Source organism: Hevea brasiliensis, chromosome 15 (genome assembly GCF_030052815.1).
Source record: "Hevea brasiliensis isolate MT/VB/25A 57/8 chromosome 15, ASM3005281v1, whole genome shotgun sequence".
NCBI lineage: Eukaryota > Viridiplantae > Streptophyta > Magnoliopsida > Malpighiales > Euphorbiaceae > Hevea > Hevea brasiliensis.
In genome coordinates this window covers 50,015,798-50,030,423 of record NC_079507.1, presented here as the reverse complement: position 1 = coordinate 50,030,423, position 14,626 = coordinate 50,015,798, and the positions used below count along the sequence as shown (strand labels likewise).

General features: G+C 30.7%; 2 protein-coding genes and 1 non-coding gene across 3 annotated transcripts; 1 reads left to right on the top strand and 2 right to left on the bottom strand.

Moving 5' to 3' along the window:
- Positions 1-5,432: 5,432 nt before the first annotated feature.
- On the top strand, positions 5,433-8,476 carry LOC110642148 (aluminum-activated malate transporter 12). The gene is made up of 6 exons (XM_058136386.1): positions 5,433-5,715; positions 5,787-5,927; positions 6,783-7,055; positions 7,158-7,279; positions 7,483-7,623; positions 7,769-8,476. The coding sequence occupies exons 1-6, from the start codon at positions 5,433-5,435 to the stop codon at positions 8,387-8,389; spliced, it is 1,581 nt and encodes a 526-aa protein (XP_057992369.1). The 3' UTR covers positions 8,390-8,476.
- Positions 8,477-8,869: 393 nt separating this feature from the next.
- TRNAC-GCA (transfer RNA cysteine (anticodon GCA)) lies at positions 8,870-8,941 on the bottom strand. Its single transcript has one exon. It is a non-coding gene; the product is annotated as a tRNA-Cys (tRNA).
- A 3,032-nt stretch (positions 8,942-11,973) lies between these two features.
- LOC110642142 (NAC domain-containing protein 71) lies at positions 11,974-14,332 on the bottom strand. The gene is made up of 5 exons (XM_021794095.2): positions 13,581-14,332; positions 13,213-13,490; positions 12,778-13,104; positions 12,455-12,692; positions 11,974-12,346 (listed from the first exon to the last, which is right to left on the bottom strand). The coding sequence occupies exons 1-5, from the start codon at positions 13,735-13,737 to the stop codon at positions 12,255-12,257; spliced, it is 1,092 nt and encodes a 363-aa protein (XP_021649787.2). The 5' UTR covers positions 13,738-14,332; the 3' UTR covers positions 11,974-12,254.
- Between the last annotated feature and the right edge of the window lie 294 nt (positions 14,333-14,626).

Genomic DNA, 14,626 nt, shown 5'->3' with positions numbered 1-14,626 from the left:
TACTGGTGAATTGTTGCCATTAGTTTGGAATGTTATGGCTTATTTATATGTTCAGTTTAATTAAAGTGCAACATTGATTCGACCATTATATTGTACTGCATTATATTGTTACTAAAATGCTTGATATATGGTTCCCTTTCCCCTTCAGTAGCTAATGGCTACCTGTTGGTGCTTATATTTTGGGTAGTAGGACAGTATCATTAAAAAAATATTATATGTACTGTTTTATGCGAGAAAATTTTATGTTCTCCATTTCCGTAATTAATTACTTTATGAAAAAAAAAATCATTTTATGAAAAATCTATGAGTTATAAATTTATGTTAAATTATTTTATTTTTCATAACAAAATAATTATACTTTGCATGGAGTCAAGTACCCATAGAAAGCACCTTTTATGGTCAATTTTCATATTGCAAAAAAATAATATATATATGTGTGTGTGATTGCTAGAATTTAGGCTTTGTTTGGTCTAGTGAGTAAATTTCATGGTATTGAAAAAATTGAACGGTTAAAATGAAGTTCGCTTTGATTTATTTTTCTTTTTTAAATATTTACATAACTTAAAAATCCTTTTTTTTAATAAAAAAATATAAAATTTTTAAAATTGGTTAAAATGAAGTTTCCTTTGATTTTGTATTTTTTAAAAAAATATTTACATGACTTTATTTTTTTTAAATAAAAAATATAAAATTTTAAAAATCATAAGAAAAATCTTACTTTTAATTTATTTATTTATTTTTATTATGACCATAAGTCAACATGTGGGATTCGATGAAATAAAGCCTTGGAATTAAGAAAGGTGAGAGGAAAATGGGAAAACACTTCTTAGCAGGTGAACTTTTGTGCCATTTGGAAAGTGAAATGAGGTGCCAAATGGCAAAATTTACTCTTCAAATTGAGGAGTTGAGAGAGTGCGCCACATGAATTGCACCACATAAAAATCGGATAAATTTTAATAATTAATTTTGAATTTATATAGTTATAACATTATAATCTTTTAACTTTAAAATGTAACATAAAATTTCTTAAACTTTTAAATTTTACACAGTAAAATTTTTTTAACTTTTAATTATTGATTTTTCAATTAGAAACTGATGTGAATATCTCCTATATGACGCTTAGTTAATATTTCTCTCTCTTCTTTTATGCAAAGTATAAAATTATTCTTTTTACGTATAAAAAATTATTTTATCTATAGAGAGAAGAATGATTCAATTTACACATGACTTGAGAGAGAAAAGAGAAATACTGACTAAGTTTTATGCTAGAACTGTCCAGATTAGCGTCTAACTAAAAAACTGGTAATTAGAGAGTAGAGGAATTTTACTGTACAAAATTTAAAAGTTGATGGGGTTTTATGTTATATTTTTAAGTTGAGGGACTGTAATATTACAATTAGATAAATTCATGGACAATTATCAAAATTTATCTCATAAAAATCACACCATGGAACACCTTTACTCTCTCTCTCTCTCTCTCTCTCTCTCTCTCTCTCTCTCTCTCTCTCTCTCTCTCTCTCTCTCTCTCTCTCGTTGATGGTTGATGATGTTAGGTTACCCATGAGCCCACAACCATTGCCCTTCTTTTTCTACCAAGATAGCTGGATTTCTCGTGACTATAAAGAGTTTTTGCCTTTGGCTTTACCTTTTTTAATAGCAAATAAGTTTTCTTCATATCCAACTACTATGAATTTAACAACTATCGAGTTAAAATATTTCATTTAGATTTATGCATTTATTATATATATTTTAATTAATTTTATATAAATTTCAAAATAAATATTTAATTCGACAGTTACAAAACTCTTCTCATATAAAGTTAGCTTACATTAAATCATTTTCTGTGTAAACCATTTGATCAATTTGGTCAATCACCCAACCGCAAGTTATAGGTTTGTCTACATCAATCTCTACTATCATCTATTATGTATTTTTGGTACATTAGTCAACTCTAGTTTAATGGGAGATTTTGTAGTTATGAAAATATTTTTTTTTTATATAATTAGTTTTGATTGAAATTCGAATTTCAAATATCAGAAAAATGGAAGTTGGTACTATTTAATTAAACCTATTGATAGTTTTAAAAATAATTTTAATATTATTAAATTGATAAATTAAAATAATTTAAAAAATTATGAACTAAATTAAACAAAAATATTAAATATAATTAAACTGAAAAAATTCTGTTCGATGAATTTAAAAAAAATAATATTGAATTACATTGAATCAGTTTTTAAATAAATAATATTTTAGTAGAAATAATGATAAAATTAAAAAAATAATTAATATTTTTTGATCTTTTAATAATAATTATGAATAAAATAATTTTTAAAATATGAAAGTTGACAAAGAAAGTAATTTTTAATAATCACGAATTTTGGCCTATTTATTTCATCACTAAATTGTTAAATTCTTATAGTGATTATGATATTTTAAGAAACTATGTATGATCAACATTGTTGATTGATTAATTTGGTTTTTATCATATTTCTTAGAACATGACAGAATATTAAACAAATCCCAACCATTAAAATTTGAAATCAATGATTATGAATTCTTCTTTTTTTTTTTAATTAAATTTTTATTTTTTTTAAGTGATTGAATGATTATTTTCACATGTGCATGATAAAATTAGATTTGACAAATAAATTGGCTCGTACAAATTGGAGTTTGAAACATTCGAATTGATGCAAATGACAATAGGTAAAGCATACGTAAAAATTAATATACCCAAAATCAAATCTGAATTTGTTTTTATCTAAACTTAATTATTATTATTCGAAAATACTCGAATTTATTTAATTTTATATATTTTAATTAATAATATATAAAAATTATTTTTTATTAAAAGTTTATATTTTAAAATTTTAATAATTCTATAAAATATTATAAATACTATTTATTTAAAATATAATATGTAAAAATTTAGAAACATTATCATGAAAAATATATATTCTTTTATATTTAATTAATTATTTATATGAACGGATTCGAATAATAAATACTCAATATTTAAAATTCAAATCCGTTATTCGAATCCGATCCAAACTCTGTTATGGATATTATTTTTTAAATCTGATTATATATTACTCTCGCCATTATCTAACTCAACCCATTACCATCTCTATTAAGGCGTTACTTTTTGTTTTCGGGTAAATTTAAGTTGAGTAATTAATTTATGATTATGTTCATTTAATTTATTCATAGAATTGCTTTACAATAATGAATTCGAATTAAATTTAAATCAATTTATAAATTATTTACCATTTTGAGCTAAAATATTATGTTTTTTCAAAAAATAATCTTCGTCCATTTAATTATTAATTTAGAATTCAAATCAATTGAGTCAATTCTAATAACATAAATTTAAATTTTTGTAAATTTTATAAAAAAATAAAATAAATTATGTATCATTCTATATCGGATAAATTCATATTGTATAAAAATTTGCCACATCTAAATAGAAATTCTGATTGTCTCTTTTAAACTCAGTGGTTTAGATCAATGAGTAGGTGGACTAGATAATTAACGTCACTGATGAAGGTTATAAAACATTTTCAATCAAGATTTTTCTTTTAATAAATTTTCCAAACGCAAGCAGAATTAAGCTTAATTTAATAGATTAAGAAATATTTGTGATTTATTAAAAGAAAAAAAAACTGTTGATCATCCACACTCTTATAGTTTATAAATTTCAAATATGCATATGGATCAATTTTTATATTTAAAATAAAAGAATTTAATTTCTTTTAATTTAAAAAGAAATTTAATTTCAAAAATTAAAAATTAAATATAATTATATAAAAATTTAATTAAATTCCTTTCTTACAGGACGTATAAATTCATCCCGTGATCATATTATATTTATACTATTTTTTTATTAGGGAAAAAAAGAAAGGGATATTACAGTTAAGATTTTAGGACTAATTATTAGATACAGGAATATTAAAAAATAGTGTTTCATCTCTCACAGAAAAGTAAGCTCTTTCTATAATATAAAAAATAAGTCCCACATAATTGTGAGAGATGATGTATGTACACTGGATGCACCTAATAATTTCTCGAATTTTAGCTGCAGTACATACATGTACCACAAGAATCTTTTGAAAAGGATATTCTCATTTGCTGGCAAATTATTATGGAAACCTCCAAATTAATCACCATCAAACCAAAAATATATATTGTTGGTAGAAAAATTTTTGCTTAGGTTCGGCTATTGTAAACTTAAAATACAATATATAATTATATATATGGTGAGATTATTGTGTAGAAAGTTAAAATAATTTTTTGAAAAAAATTTATAAGAAAATAAGTTTTTCAAATGAAGAATTCAATTTTTTAATTTTTTTAAATTTAATCCAAATTTGGAAAACAATTTTATGTTGTTTTTCACTATTTTGGTTTTATAATAAAAATTTTATTTTTTAATTATTTTTAAATAAAAAAAAAGATTTTTTATAACTAAAATTATACTAAAATTTTTTTTATAATTAAATTTAAATAATTATTTAAAAAAATATTTATTTACAATGAGAAAAATAATTATCATATTATTGTAAAATAAATGAGCAACATATATTTAAAAAAATTTTAAAATAAAAATAAGTTTTTTAACATATTTTATAATGATTTATTTTTTTTTAATTATGAAAGATAGGAATATTTTTTATATTTTTTAATTAAAAAATTATTTTTTATTATTTATGGGTCAACACATTTTTTTATATTTTCTTTTGTTTTTTCATAAAAAATTAAAAAATGAAAATAAATAACTATTATGCTTCCTATAAAATCTCAGGCACTCCTCTCTTTGAATTAATTTTTTTTATGAAAATGAGTTAAACTAGAGTCCATTTCTTAATATTGTATCTAAATCTCCTTAATAAATATTGGGTCTCCTACGAGTGTTTCACACTTCATATGTTAGATTTTGAAGATGAGGGGATGAATTAAAATTCCTTATTGATATAAAATAAGGCAATGCATTACTTATAAAATCTTGAACACTTCTCTCTCTATTAACTAGTCTTGTACGCACCCAGTGTTTTTGTACATCCAATGAATAGAAATTTAATAAATCATAATTTTAAATATTTTCTATCATGATTTTATATAAGATCTACTATGATTTCATATAACATGACATCTGTAGAATAGTTGGATTTATACACAGGGTGTAGCTAATACTTACTCATTAGATTAGACCGAGCCCATAAGATCTATGCACTTTAATGCAAGGCATGTGAATGTGTAATAGCTTCATCACATCACCTCTTCATATAAAGTTAGCCCTTCGTCTCTCACGCAAAGTTGGAGTTCTGATCATAACACACTAAAACTCCCATTGCCAACTCAAAATTGAATTACATTAATCTCATCCTCTCTTTGTTGCATTTATACAAAAGGGTTTGTCTCCTCAACTGCAATTGGAAATGAAAATTATGGCCATGGGGAAGGAGAAGTGGGAGAAACACATTCATGTTTTAGCTGAGAAAATCAAAACATTTCCTGGTTTTGTTTGGCAAACAACTTGGAGGCAAACAACTTGGAGGGTTGGCCGAGACGATCCTCGAAGAGTTATTCATGCTTTCAAAGTTGGTTTGGCTTTGACATTAGTCTCTTTGCTGTATCTGCTGGAGCCATTGTTTGAAGGGATTGGACAAAGTGCCATTTGGGCTGTAATGACCGTTGTTGTTGTGCTCGAGTTCACAGCAGGTTTGTTTAATTTCTAAGTTTCTGTCAATTTTTTCCTTTGATTGTAATCGTGATCATTCTTTCAAATGCAGGTGCAACATTATGCAAAGGACTTAATAGAGGATTAGGGACCCTCCTAGCAGGATCATTGGCATTTGCCATTGAGTTCATTGCACAGGAAACCGGCCACGTTTTCCGAGCTATTTTCATCGGAGCTGCAGTTTTTGTGATAGGTAATTATCAATTTTTAGGGATGTTTTGTGATAAAGCCTAATTACGTTAGTTAATTAATGGGCAAAAAGATTTTTTTTTAAAAGGCCTTCACAATTACTATTGGACTCAAGCAAGGCCTTGCCAATTTTGTTAATCCATTTAAGCTCTCGATAATTAAGTTAAATAAACCCTTATCAATTCAATTGTTCCATTTAAGCTCCTGTGAATGGAAAATTTGCTTTTACAAGCCCCATATGCCTAGTGCCATTGGGCCTCTTGAAACTCCTTTTCTGCATTCAGCACAAGGCATGCTGAAAAGTACTGAATTTATTTAGCACTGGGTATGCTTAATAGCAATAACAGTGCACAACACTCATGTTTTTAATAATTTATCTTCTATTGATGAAATTAAGTTGCAGAGAGTGGGAAGTGAGAAAGCAGTATAAAGTTTAACTTTTAGGTTATTTAATAAAAATAGATCACAACTAAACGTCCATCATATATAAGTCAAGTGATAGGATTAGGCATCTTTGACCTAAATTTTCACGTTTTCACTTTAAGAGTAATTGTCATGAGCTTAAATAGATTAATTAAATTGACAAGGATTTATTTGACTCTAATAGTAATGGTTAGAGCCTTAAATGGATCAACTAAGTTAATAAGAGCTTATTTGATTCGACAAGTAATTATCAAGCAGAGATGGATCAACTAAATTAATAAAAATTCATTTGAGTCTAAAAGTAATCGTCATAGGTTTAAAATGGCTTTTTGCCTAACTAAGTAGTTTTATATTGAAGGTGTGTTTAATTTCATCTCGATCAATGATCTAATTTACTTATTTTATTAATAAAGTCTTTTCAATTTGGAATTTGCAGGGGCTGCAGCTACCTACATTAGGTTCTTTCCCAAAGTGAAGAAAAATTATGACTATGGTGTTGTGATTTTCCTCTTGACCTTTAATTTGATAACTGTGTCGAGCTTTCGCGTTAGCAATGTATTGAAGATTGCCCATGAACGATTCTACACCATTGCCATTGGCTGTGGTGTTTGCCTGTTAATGAGTCTGCTGATATTCCCAATTTGGTCAGGAGAAGATCTCCATAATTCCACGGTGTCTAAGCTGGAAGGTCTAGCTAAATCTATAGAAGGTAAGCATATAAATATATAGTCTGGATTTATGCTAATAATAAGTTTTGAAGTATGTTTATTTGTTTATGTAATTCCGATGTGCAAAATATATGTTATTGTAGCTTGTGTCAATGAATATTTTAGCGACGAAGAGAAAGAAGCTATCCAAGATAAATCATCTGAGGATCCCATCTACAAAGGTTATAAGAATGTCTTGGATTCAAAATCACAAGATGAAACTTTGGTGAGTTATGTACATACTGCATGCTGTCACTGAAATTTTTTACAATAATTTTGTTTTTTTGGTATATTCGGCTTGTCTGAGACTCAAATTTGAGACCTTAATTACAGTTTTGAAGATAACTCTAATAACACTGAGTTATAGATCATTGGATTAATTATTAGGTTAGCTATTGAACATTTTTCTTGCAATGAATTTTTGAGCAGGCAACACATGCAAGTTGGGAGCCTAGGCACTCAAGGCACTGCAGATATCCTTGGCAGCAGTATGTGAAATTAGGAGCTGTTCTTCGCCACTTCAGTTACACTGTTGTAGCTCTTCACGGATGTCTGCTAACTGAAATTCAGGTGGCATTTGAATCATTCTGTTAAAAGATAATAAACCAATTCTTAGTTCCTCACCTTGAGTTTTTAGGTTGAGTGATTTTTCGTCATGATTTCAGAGCAATTTTTAGTTTCATTATACTTAATTGGAACTTTATTTCCTGGTCAGACCCCTAGGTCTTGCCGTGCCCTCTTCAAAGATCCATGCATTCGAGTAGCAAGTGAAGTATCCAAAGCACTAATGGAACTTGCCAACAGCATAAGAAGTCATCGTCATTGCTCTCCTGAGATCCTCTCCGATCATCTTCATGAGGCATTGCAAGACCTTAACACTGCCATAAAATCACAGCCAAGGCTTTTTCTAGGCTCCAACAATACCCAAGCCAAAAACATGCTAGCCTTGGCAGCTGCACATGCTAGACAAAAGCAAGAAAAGGATCACCATGGAGTGTCATTATCAAGTGTAAAGACGGATAGTTCTGCATTGCTTGAATGGAAAACGAAAAGGGCTAATAATGAGCAAGCTCGAGAAGCTGAAAGGAAAGTGTTACGGCCACAATTGAGCAAAATTGCAATCACAAGTCTTGAGTTCTCGGAGGCACTTCCATTTGCTGCTTTTGCATCTTTGCTGGTGGAGGCAGTAGCTAGGCTAGATAATGTGATTGAAGAAGTTGAAGAGCTTGGAAGGATAGCTTGCTTCAAAGAATTTAAACCTGGTGATGAGATTGTTGAGACACCAAAAGTGAATGTTTCACAGAACCATTTGCCTTATTCTAATGGGGCAGAGTGATTCTCTAGTCTTTAATTGGATATGGTTGACTTTTGGGGTTTTTTTTTTTTTTTATGTATAGTAGCTAAAGAAAAAAAAAAGGACATTGTTAGTATGGGTGTAAATGAACTAAGCAGCTCTCAATAAAGGAAAATTATTAAAGGTAGTCGAATGTTAAATTTTAGTGTTTTTAATATTTATATAAATGTAGATCCTTTTAAAAATGACAGGAAGTGAATTTTATATCTTTGGGAGTAAGAAAATACATGTTTCCAATGTATTATAAGATTTATCTTTAATATTCAAATAATTTAGTCAATTTTTAAAATCGGTTGATCTTAAATTTTATTTTTCTTTTGATTATGAGAGTTTTATCGTTGTAAATGAGCCTTTTGAGCAAAATATATACTTGGTGACCATTTTATTAGATAAATCTAAATTTTGCTGAAGTATTAGAATTTAGGAGGACTCTAGCAAATGAAAGAAGAAAAAATAATCATAAGGGCCCAACCGGGTTCGAACCGGTGACCTCTTGATCTGCAGTCAAATGCTCTACCACTGAGCTATGGACCCTTACTGACATTTGTTGGAAAAAATATATATATATATATATATATATATAACTTCACCCCTTATTAGGCCTTCTAATTTTTTTATATTCTTTAAATCTATCAATGATTTTTAAATTATCAGTTATTAATCATTAATGGGTTTTCATCATTAAAGTGAAGATGATTGAGATAAAAAAATGTTACAGCTAAATTAAAATGTAATTATGTTTTATTTATTAATTTAATAATTGAATTTTTTTTACTTTCTAGTAGAAAATTTAATATTTAATTTGTTATTTTTCTTATTTTTAAACAATAGTTTAGTAGTTAAGTGTCTATCTCATAGTGTAAGAGATTATAGATTTAAATTTTAGCAATCTTTATTCTTTTAATAATTTTTGAAATAATAAAAAGAAATTGCCATTATATATTTTTCCTAAATTGAGATTTTAAAAAAAACCAAATGATTATTGGAATAAATAAAGAATGAAGTTTCAAAGTTTGGGTTCATTTATGAGCAAGTAGAGAGCTCAAGTGCTGCTATGAAGCCACTATAGATGGATTTTGCGCAACATACTTCCTTGATTGGTGTGACTTCAAGGGAACGTTCATATGTGACCATAGGCTACACAACCAAGACCTTCAAGCTATGGAAGCACAGATGGATATTACGACACTTTTGATGCACTTCTCTTCGGCAGGACCGACAAAGACAATGAAACAATTGACCCCATTATTACTTTACCCAGAGTTGGTGGCAGGAATGCACCCTTGTTTGATTTTGATAGGAGTGGGCCTCAGCTTGGGGTTGATGGGTACTCGTTGGACTCTGTTAGAGCGGTAATGGCCTGGTTTTCCTGGCCCAATTACCTATGTGAGAAATGAAATTATTAATTGCCATCATCTATTTATATGTAGGTATAGGGAAAAAGAATTGCATGCATCATGAAGTTTCTTAACTCACTTACCCCCAGCCAAACAATTCCTAAAGTTATAGAAGAGGGAAAAAGAATTGCATGCATCAATCACTTACAAGCCTAGTCCGATAAGTGCAGCTTTCAAACATGAGCAAAAGTTCAAGCTTGAATCCCTCTTCTTCATTTCCTTAAGTGGGGGCTTATTGTAAAGGAAAATTCTCTAAACTATTAAAAGCAACAGGCTTATTGGAACCTTAAAGGCCAATAGGTAGGTGTAGTTGGTGAAGGAATTGTGGGGTTGGTGGCTTGCAGAATCCATTTTGAGAGAATATGAATAGGGGTGGCATAAAAAAGAGTTAAATGGATTATAAGTCTTTTAGAAAAGCATTCTTAAAGTCACATTAGTGTTAGCCTTTTTGTCAAGATTCTTACCAAAGCAGGGGATGTAGAGAGAGAGAACATTAAGCAAACTTCAGTTGAAGGAACTTGTTAATTTCATATTCTGATTTTGGGTCACTTTATAATGAGCTTTTTTTCAAGTCAGTTGCTTGGCATTGTTAGTGACAATTGCAAGTTATTCCTTCATAGATTGATTCTTTACTAAAAGTAATCCAAGTCCAAGTACTTCACAAGAAGGAAACTGAAGAATGAAATGAAGGCCAGAAGAGTTAAGAGTCATGTTTCCATCATCAATATTGATTCCTATACTTCAAAACAGCAATTTTGTGAATGATGCAAAGCTTGAGGCTGGAAATTTCTTGGAGCTGATTGAATTTGGTTCAGTCTTTCATGTTGCAGGGACCTATCGATAAGTCATCACTAGAGTTTTAACTAGTACTCTTCTGAAATTTTCAAATGACACCCATGAGGATTAAGTGCAAGATGAAGTAACTCAGGTTCCAAAGAGTTACTGAGTTGAAGTTGAACTCAACTCATATCAATTGTGCAGAAAACTGCTCTAATATTTCACTAAGGGAAAAAAAAAAAAAAATCCTTTTCTGTGGTCTCTAGGCTTTAGAGATATCTTTAGGGTTTACATTATTTTTCAAGAAATTACTTAATCTGAATGCTTGTTTGATCCTCAGATATATAATGTGGAAATGGGAAAGTTCTTTCTTGAAGCTGATGTAGCTGATGTAAGTGTTGTAGCATTCCTAGAACCATCAGATAGGATGTTGACCCTTTTCTTTTTTACAGTTGGTTCCGACTATGATTCAAACTCGAGAAAGACCTTAAAGACGAAACAATGGATGTCGACTATTTTCATTGTCAGCAAATTATGAGCCATCAAATCATTATACAAACTATTCAATCTTTCATATATAGCTTGAATCTGCTTTATTGGATTTGTTGTAAAATCCAAAGCGGTTGATCCCACCAAAGTGAACATAAAGCCGACCAAAAGTTTAAAGGGTATGTCTAAAGGCAACCTTTCTCAAATGGACTTGGCTTATGTTATATGGTGAACCTTTAAATCTGGAGAGAATACTGCACTCCAAAGCTCCAATCAGAATTTGACAAGGACAATGACTGAAGATGACCATTGACTATTGAGGCTCTTGAAAGTTGAAGCTCAAGCACTCCTCTCCACAACTCAACGGGTCATTGCATTATATTATTGCAGGTGACTTTTCATGTCCTTGGATTATGTGCAATGCCAAATTAGGCCTAAATAGCAGAACTTGTACAGGTTGCTGCAAAATTTAAATAGCAGAACTTACAGGTTTCTGCAAAATTCAAGTTCAAATAACAGGATTTAGGTAGCTATTAAGAAAATTTCACATATAATCAGTGACGGAGCAAAAATTTTAGTTTAAGAAAGTCCAATTAAAATATATGATTTATTAATAAATTACTTATTTAAATGTTGATTAAATGGATTGAACAACTAATGATAATAACCGTTTTATAACTATAAAATAAAATTTATATAAAATTACTATTAAACCTACTTAAAACTTTTAAAACTCTTAAAGTCCTATACTCATCAAAATTTAATATAAGAATAGAAAAAAATTGAAAAATTACCACTAAATCCTTAAAAGTTTTTAAAATTTCAAGAGAGCTCAATGCCTAGCTTGACCCACCCTCGGCTTCGTCCCAGCGTATAATATGAGAAAATATTGATTTCGAATGCTTATAACTTATAATTTAGAGGCAGATTCTATTCAAGAAACTTATTTTACAAAGACACCTACTCCTGATGCAATATATAAAAGTGATTGCCACCAGGGGGTAGAACCTGACAGTATGAAAAAACCAGTTCCAGTACCCAACACAACACAGAGAGTCCCTCGCACCAAAGCCAATTCAACTTAATACACAAGGAAGGAGTTTTACAATTTATTTTTTTCCCTTCCAAGAACAAACAATAAAAGGCGTTGTCTTGGAGACCCTTTTCATAGTTATGCTACACCTCTATATCACAATCACCATATTGTCTTCCTGACACCAAAGTCCGCCGTATTCCCCCAAACTTCCATCTTCCACTTGCTTGTCTGCAAATTGGCCTGCATTGGAAAAACAAAAAACAGCTACATTGATCTTTCCTTCTTTTTTTTTTTTTTTTGGTTTTTATAAATTTTTTGCATATCTTAGTGAACTGTTCTGATCATAACCTTCATAAGGCATATCCTCATTTCCACTAAAACCGAGGTAATTTCCATTCCCTGAGTAAGGTGACATGTATCCAGTGCGACTGAGATCATCAGCGGTTCCAAATTCTCTGGGAAAATTCAAGTATGATGAATTTGATGAGAACTCTCTATGTTCATATGGTTGCCATGGTGTCATTGAGCTTGGATACTCGCACTGCGGAAAGTATCCAGATGCAGCTTCATGCAGTTCTGGGTAATCCTGGAATAAACAAAGCAAAAAATTATTAAGAAATCCCCAAATGCAACAATCAGTCCTTGATTTACTTTTTGCCTTAATTTTCTACCTTTGAAGAATCAAGAATTAGATCAGGCGAAACCCAGAGGCTCGAAGGATTGCTCTCCATTGAAAGGGACTCAAATTCAGGCATCGGTGTGACTTGATAAGGAGAAGCAATGGGGGGACTTGAATAATGACTCTCATTATACAGATAGGTTGCTTGAGAAGAAATGTCATCAGAGGCACTCATGTGCTCATTGGAGATCACTGCTGAGGTGAAATCCCCATTGCGTGAGCTGCTACCAATGTTCTTGGTTTTAGGCTCTCCATGTGAATCGCTTGTCTTGTGCCCTTGCTCATTCTTCTTAACAACACGGCATAAAGCGAAAGCTCCCTACAATAACCACAATGTAAGGATACGAACTTGCTTGTAAAAAAGGCTTTTCTGTGACTAGATGCTATTTTCATGTCCTGAACAGGATGTGAAACTTGTTTAATTCACCTGAAAATTTGATGATCCTTGAGAAACATCATCGCCGAGACGATATTCGTGCATTACCCAGTCAGTCCTATCCCCAAAAGGAGCTCGTCCGCCATAGAAAACTAGTGTCTTTCTAAATCCAGTCACAGCAGATTGACAGACAATTTTCCTGTCTTTGCCAGTAGCTTTCCAGTAGCCAGCTTTAGTAGCTCGATTTGTTCTTGAGCCATTCGGGTACTTTCGATCCCTGGGACAGAAGAAGAACCATTCCATGTCTCGTTTTGGAAGGAATGACTTCTCTGCAAATTCACAGCTTGAAATTCAGAATATTTTAAGCCACAAAAGTAATGCAAATAAAAAAAAAAGGGAAAGATTGGTTAGAGGAGAACCTGGCAACTCCCAAGGATCAAATTTGTACAAATCGATCACAGGAATAACTTCAAGCTCAATTTCAAGCCCATGAACTTTTCTGTGCAGGTAATATCCCACCAATTCCTCATTAGTTGGATGGAACCGAAACCCTGGTGGCAGTGAAGTCCCTCCCATTATCTGGGTCTACCTAGTTCTAGTTCTCTCTAAAGCCAAAATGTGAAAGAAACAAGACAAAAACAGAACTCAAACAGAGCAGAGAAATGAAGGTTTGTTGTTGCTAAGTACCCAAGCTATACCTATTAAAGATCTGAAAAATCCAAAAATAGAAGCTTTTATCTACAATGGATTTTTTGCCAAGAATCAGGTACAACTTCCACAGAATGCACCCATTGTACAATATAACCATTTTCCTTAAACTTGAACTTCTTATGCTCAGAATGCTAGCCCACCAACCAACCCCCTCCAAAATTTAGTGACAAAATAAAGATTAAAATGAAGAAAACAAAAAAATCTTGAATTGAGGCAATAACCAGTAGCCAAAATTGACTAAAATTTCCACTTTCTTTGAAAAACTAGTTAGAACTTCCAAAATTGGAACCTATTGCAAAACCCAGAAGACAAAACCATTCAAAATCTCTCAAAAACTAAAACTTTCGAATGGATGGGACCCTTTTGTGGGCTAGAGAGTAAAGGGGGAACAAAAAGAAAAGAAAGCAAAAAGAAAAAAGATCGAGTGATCTGTTGATGAAAGAGGGAGGAAATGAGTAGAGTAAAAATTAGAGGAGCATAGAGTGTGCTATTTATACTAAAGGATTTTGGAGAGCCCAAGAAGAGGACCAAATTTGGCAACACCGAAAGTGCAAGATTGCTTGTCCCGAGGATACACAAAATTCCACAGTCACTGGCCCACACATGAAACCCATTTCACACATAGCAAATTCCGAATCTCCTTCCCGCCAAATTAATTTACGACTGCTGTCCATGGCATTTATTGATCAGAGCTTTTTATTCTAATAGGAAGAAGAAAAATATTTCCTAAAAACATTTTTTATTATTTAATTAT

Bases quoted from the DNA above. Each gene is read 5' to 3' on its own strand.
- LOC110642148 (XM_058136386.1), top strand. From the start codon at position 5,433: ATGAAAATTATGGCCATGGGGAAGGAGAAGTGGGAGAAACACATTCAT. The intron at 5,928-6,782 runs GTAATTATCAAT...TGGAATTTGCAG, and splicing joins AGCTGCAGTTTTTGTGATAG to GGGCTGCAGCTACCTACATT. The intron at 7,280-7,482 runs GTGAGTTATGTA...ATTTTTGAGCAG, and splicing joins AATCACAAGATGAAACTTTG to GCAACACATGCAAGTTGGGA.
- LOC110642142 (XM_021794095.2), bottom strand. From the start codon at position 13,737: ATGGGAGGGACTTCACTGCCACCAGGGTTTCGGTTCCATCCAACTAAT. The intron at 13,491-13,580 runs GTTCTCCTCTAA...GTGAATTTGCAG, and splicing joins TGATCCTTGGGAGTTGCCAG to AGAAGTCATTCCTTCCAAAA. The intron at 13,105-13,212 runs GTGAATTAAACA...TGGTTATTGTAG, and splicing joins AAGGATCATCAAATTTTCAG to GGAGCTTTCGCTTTATGCCG.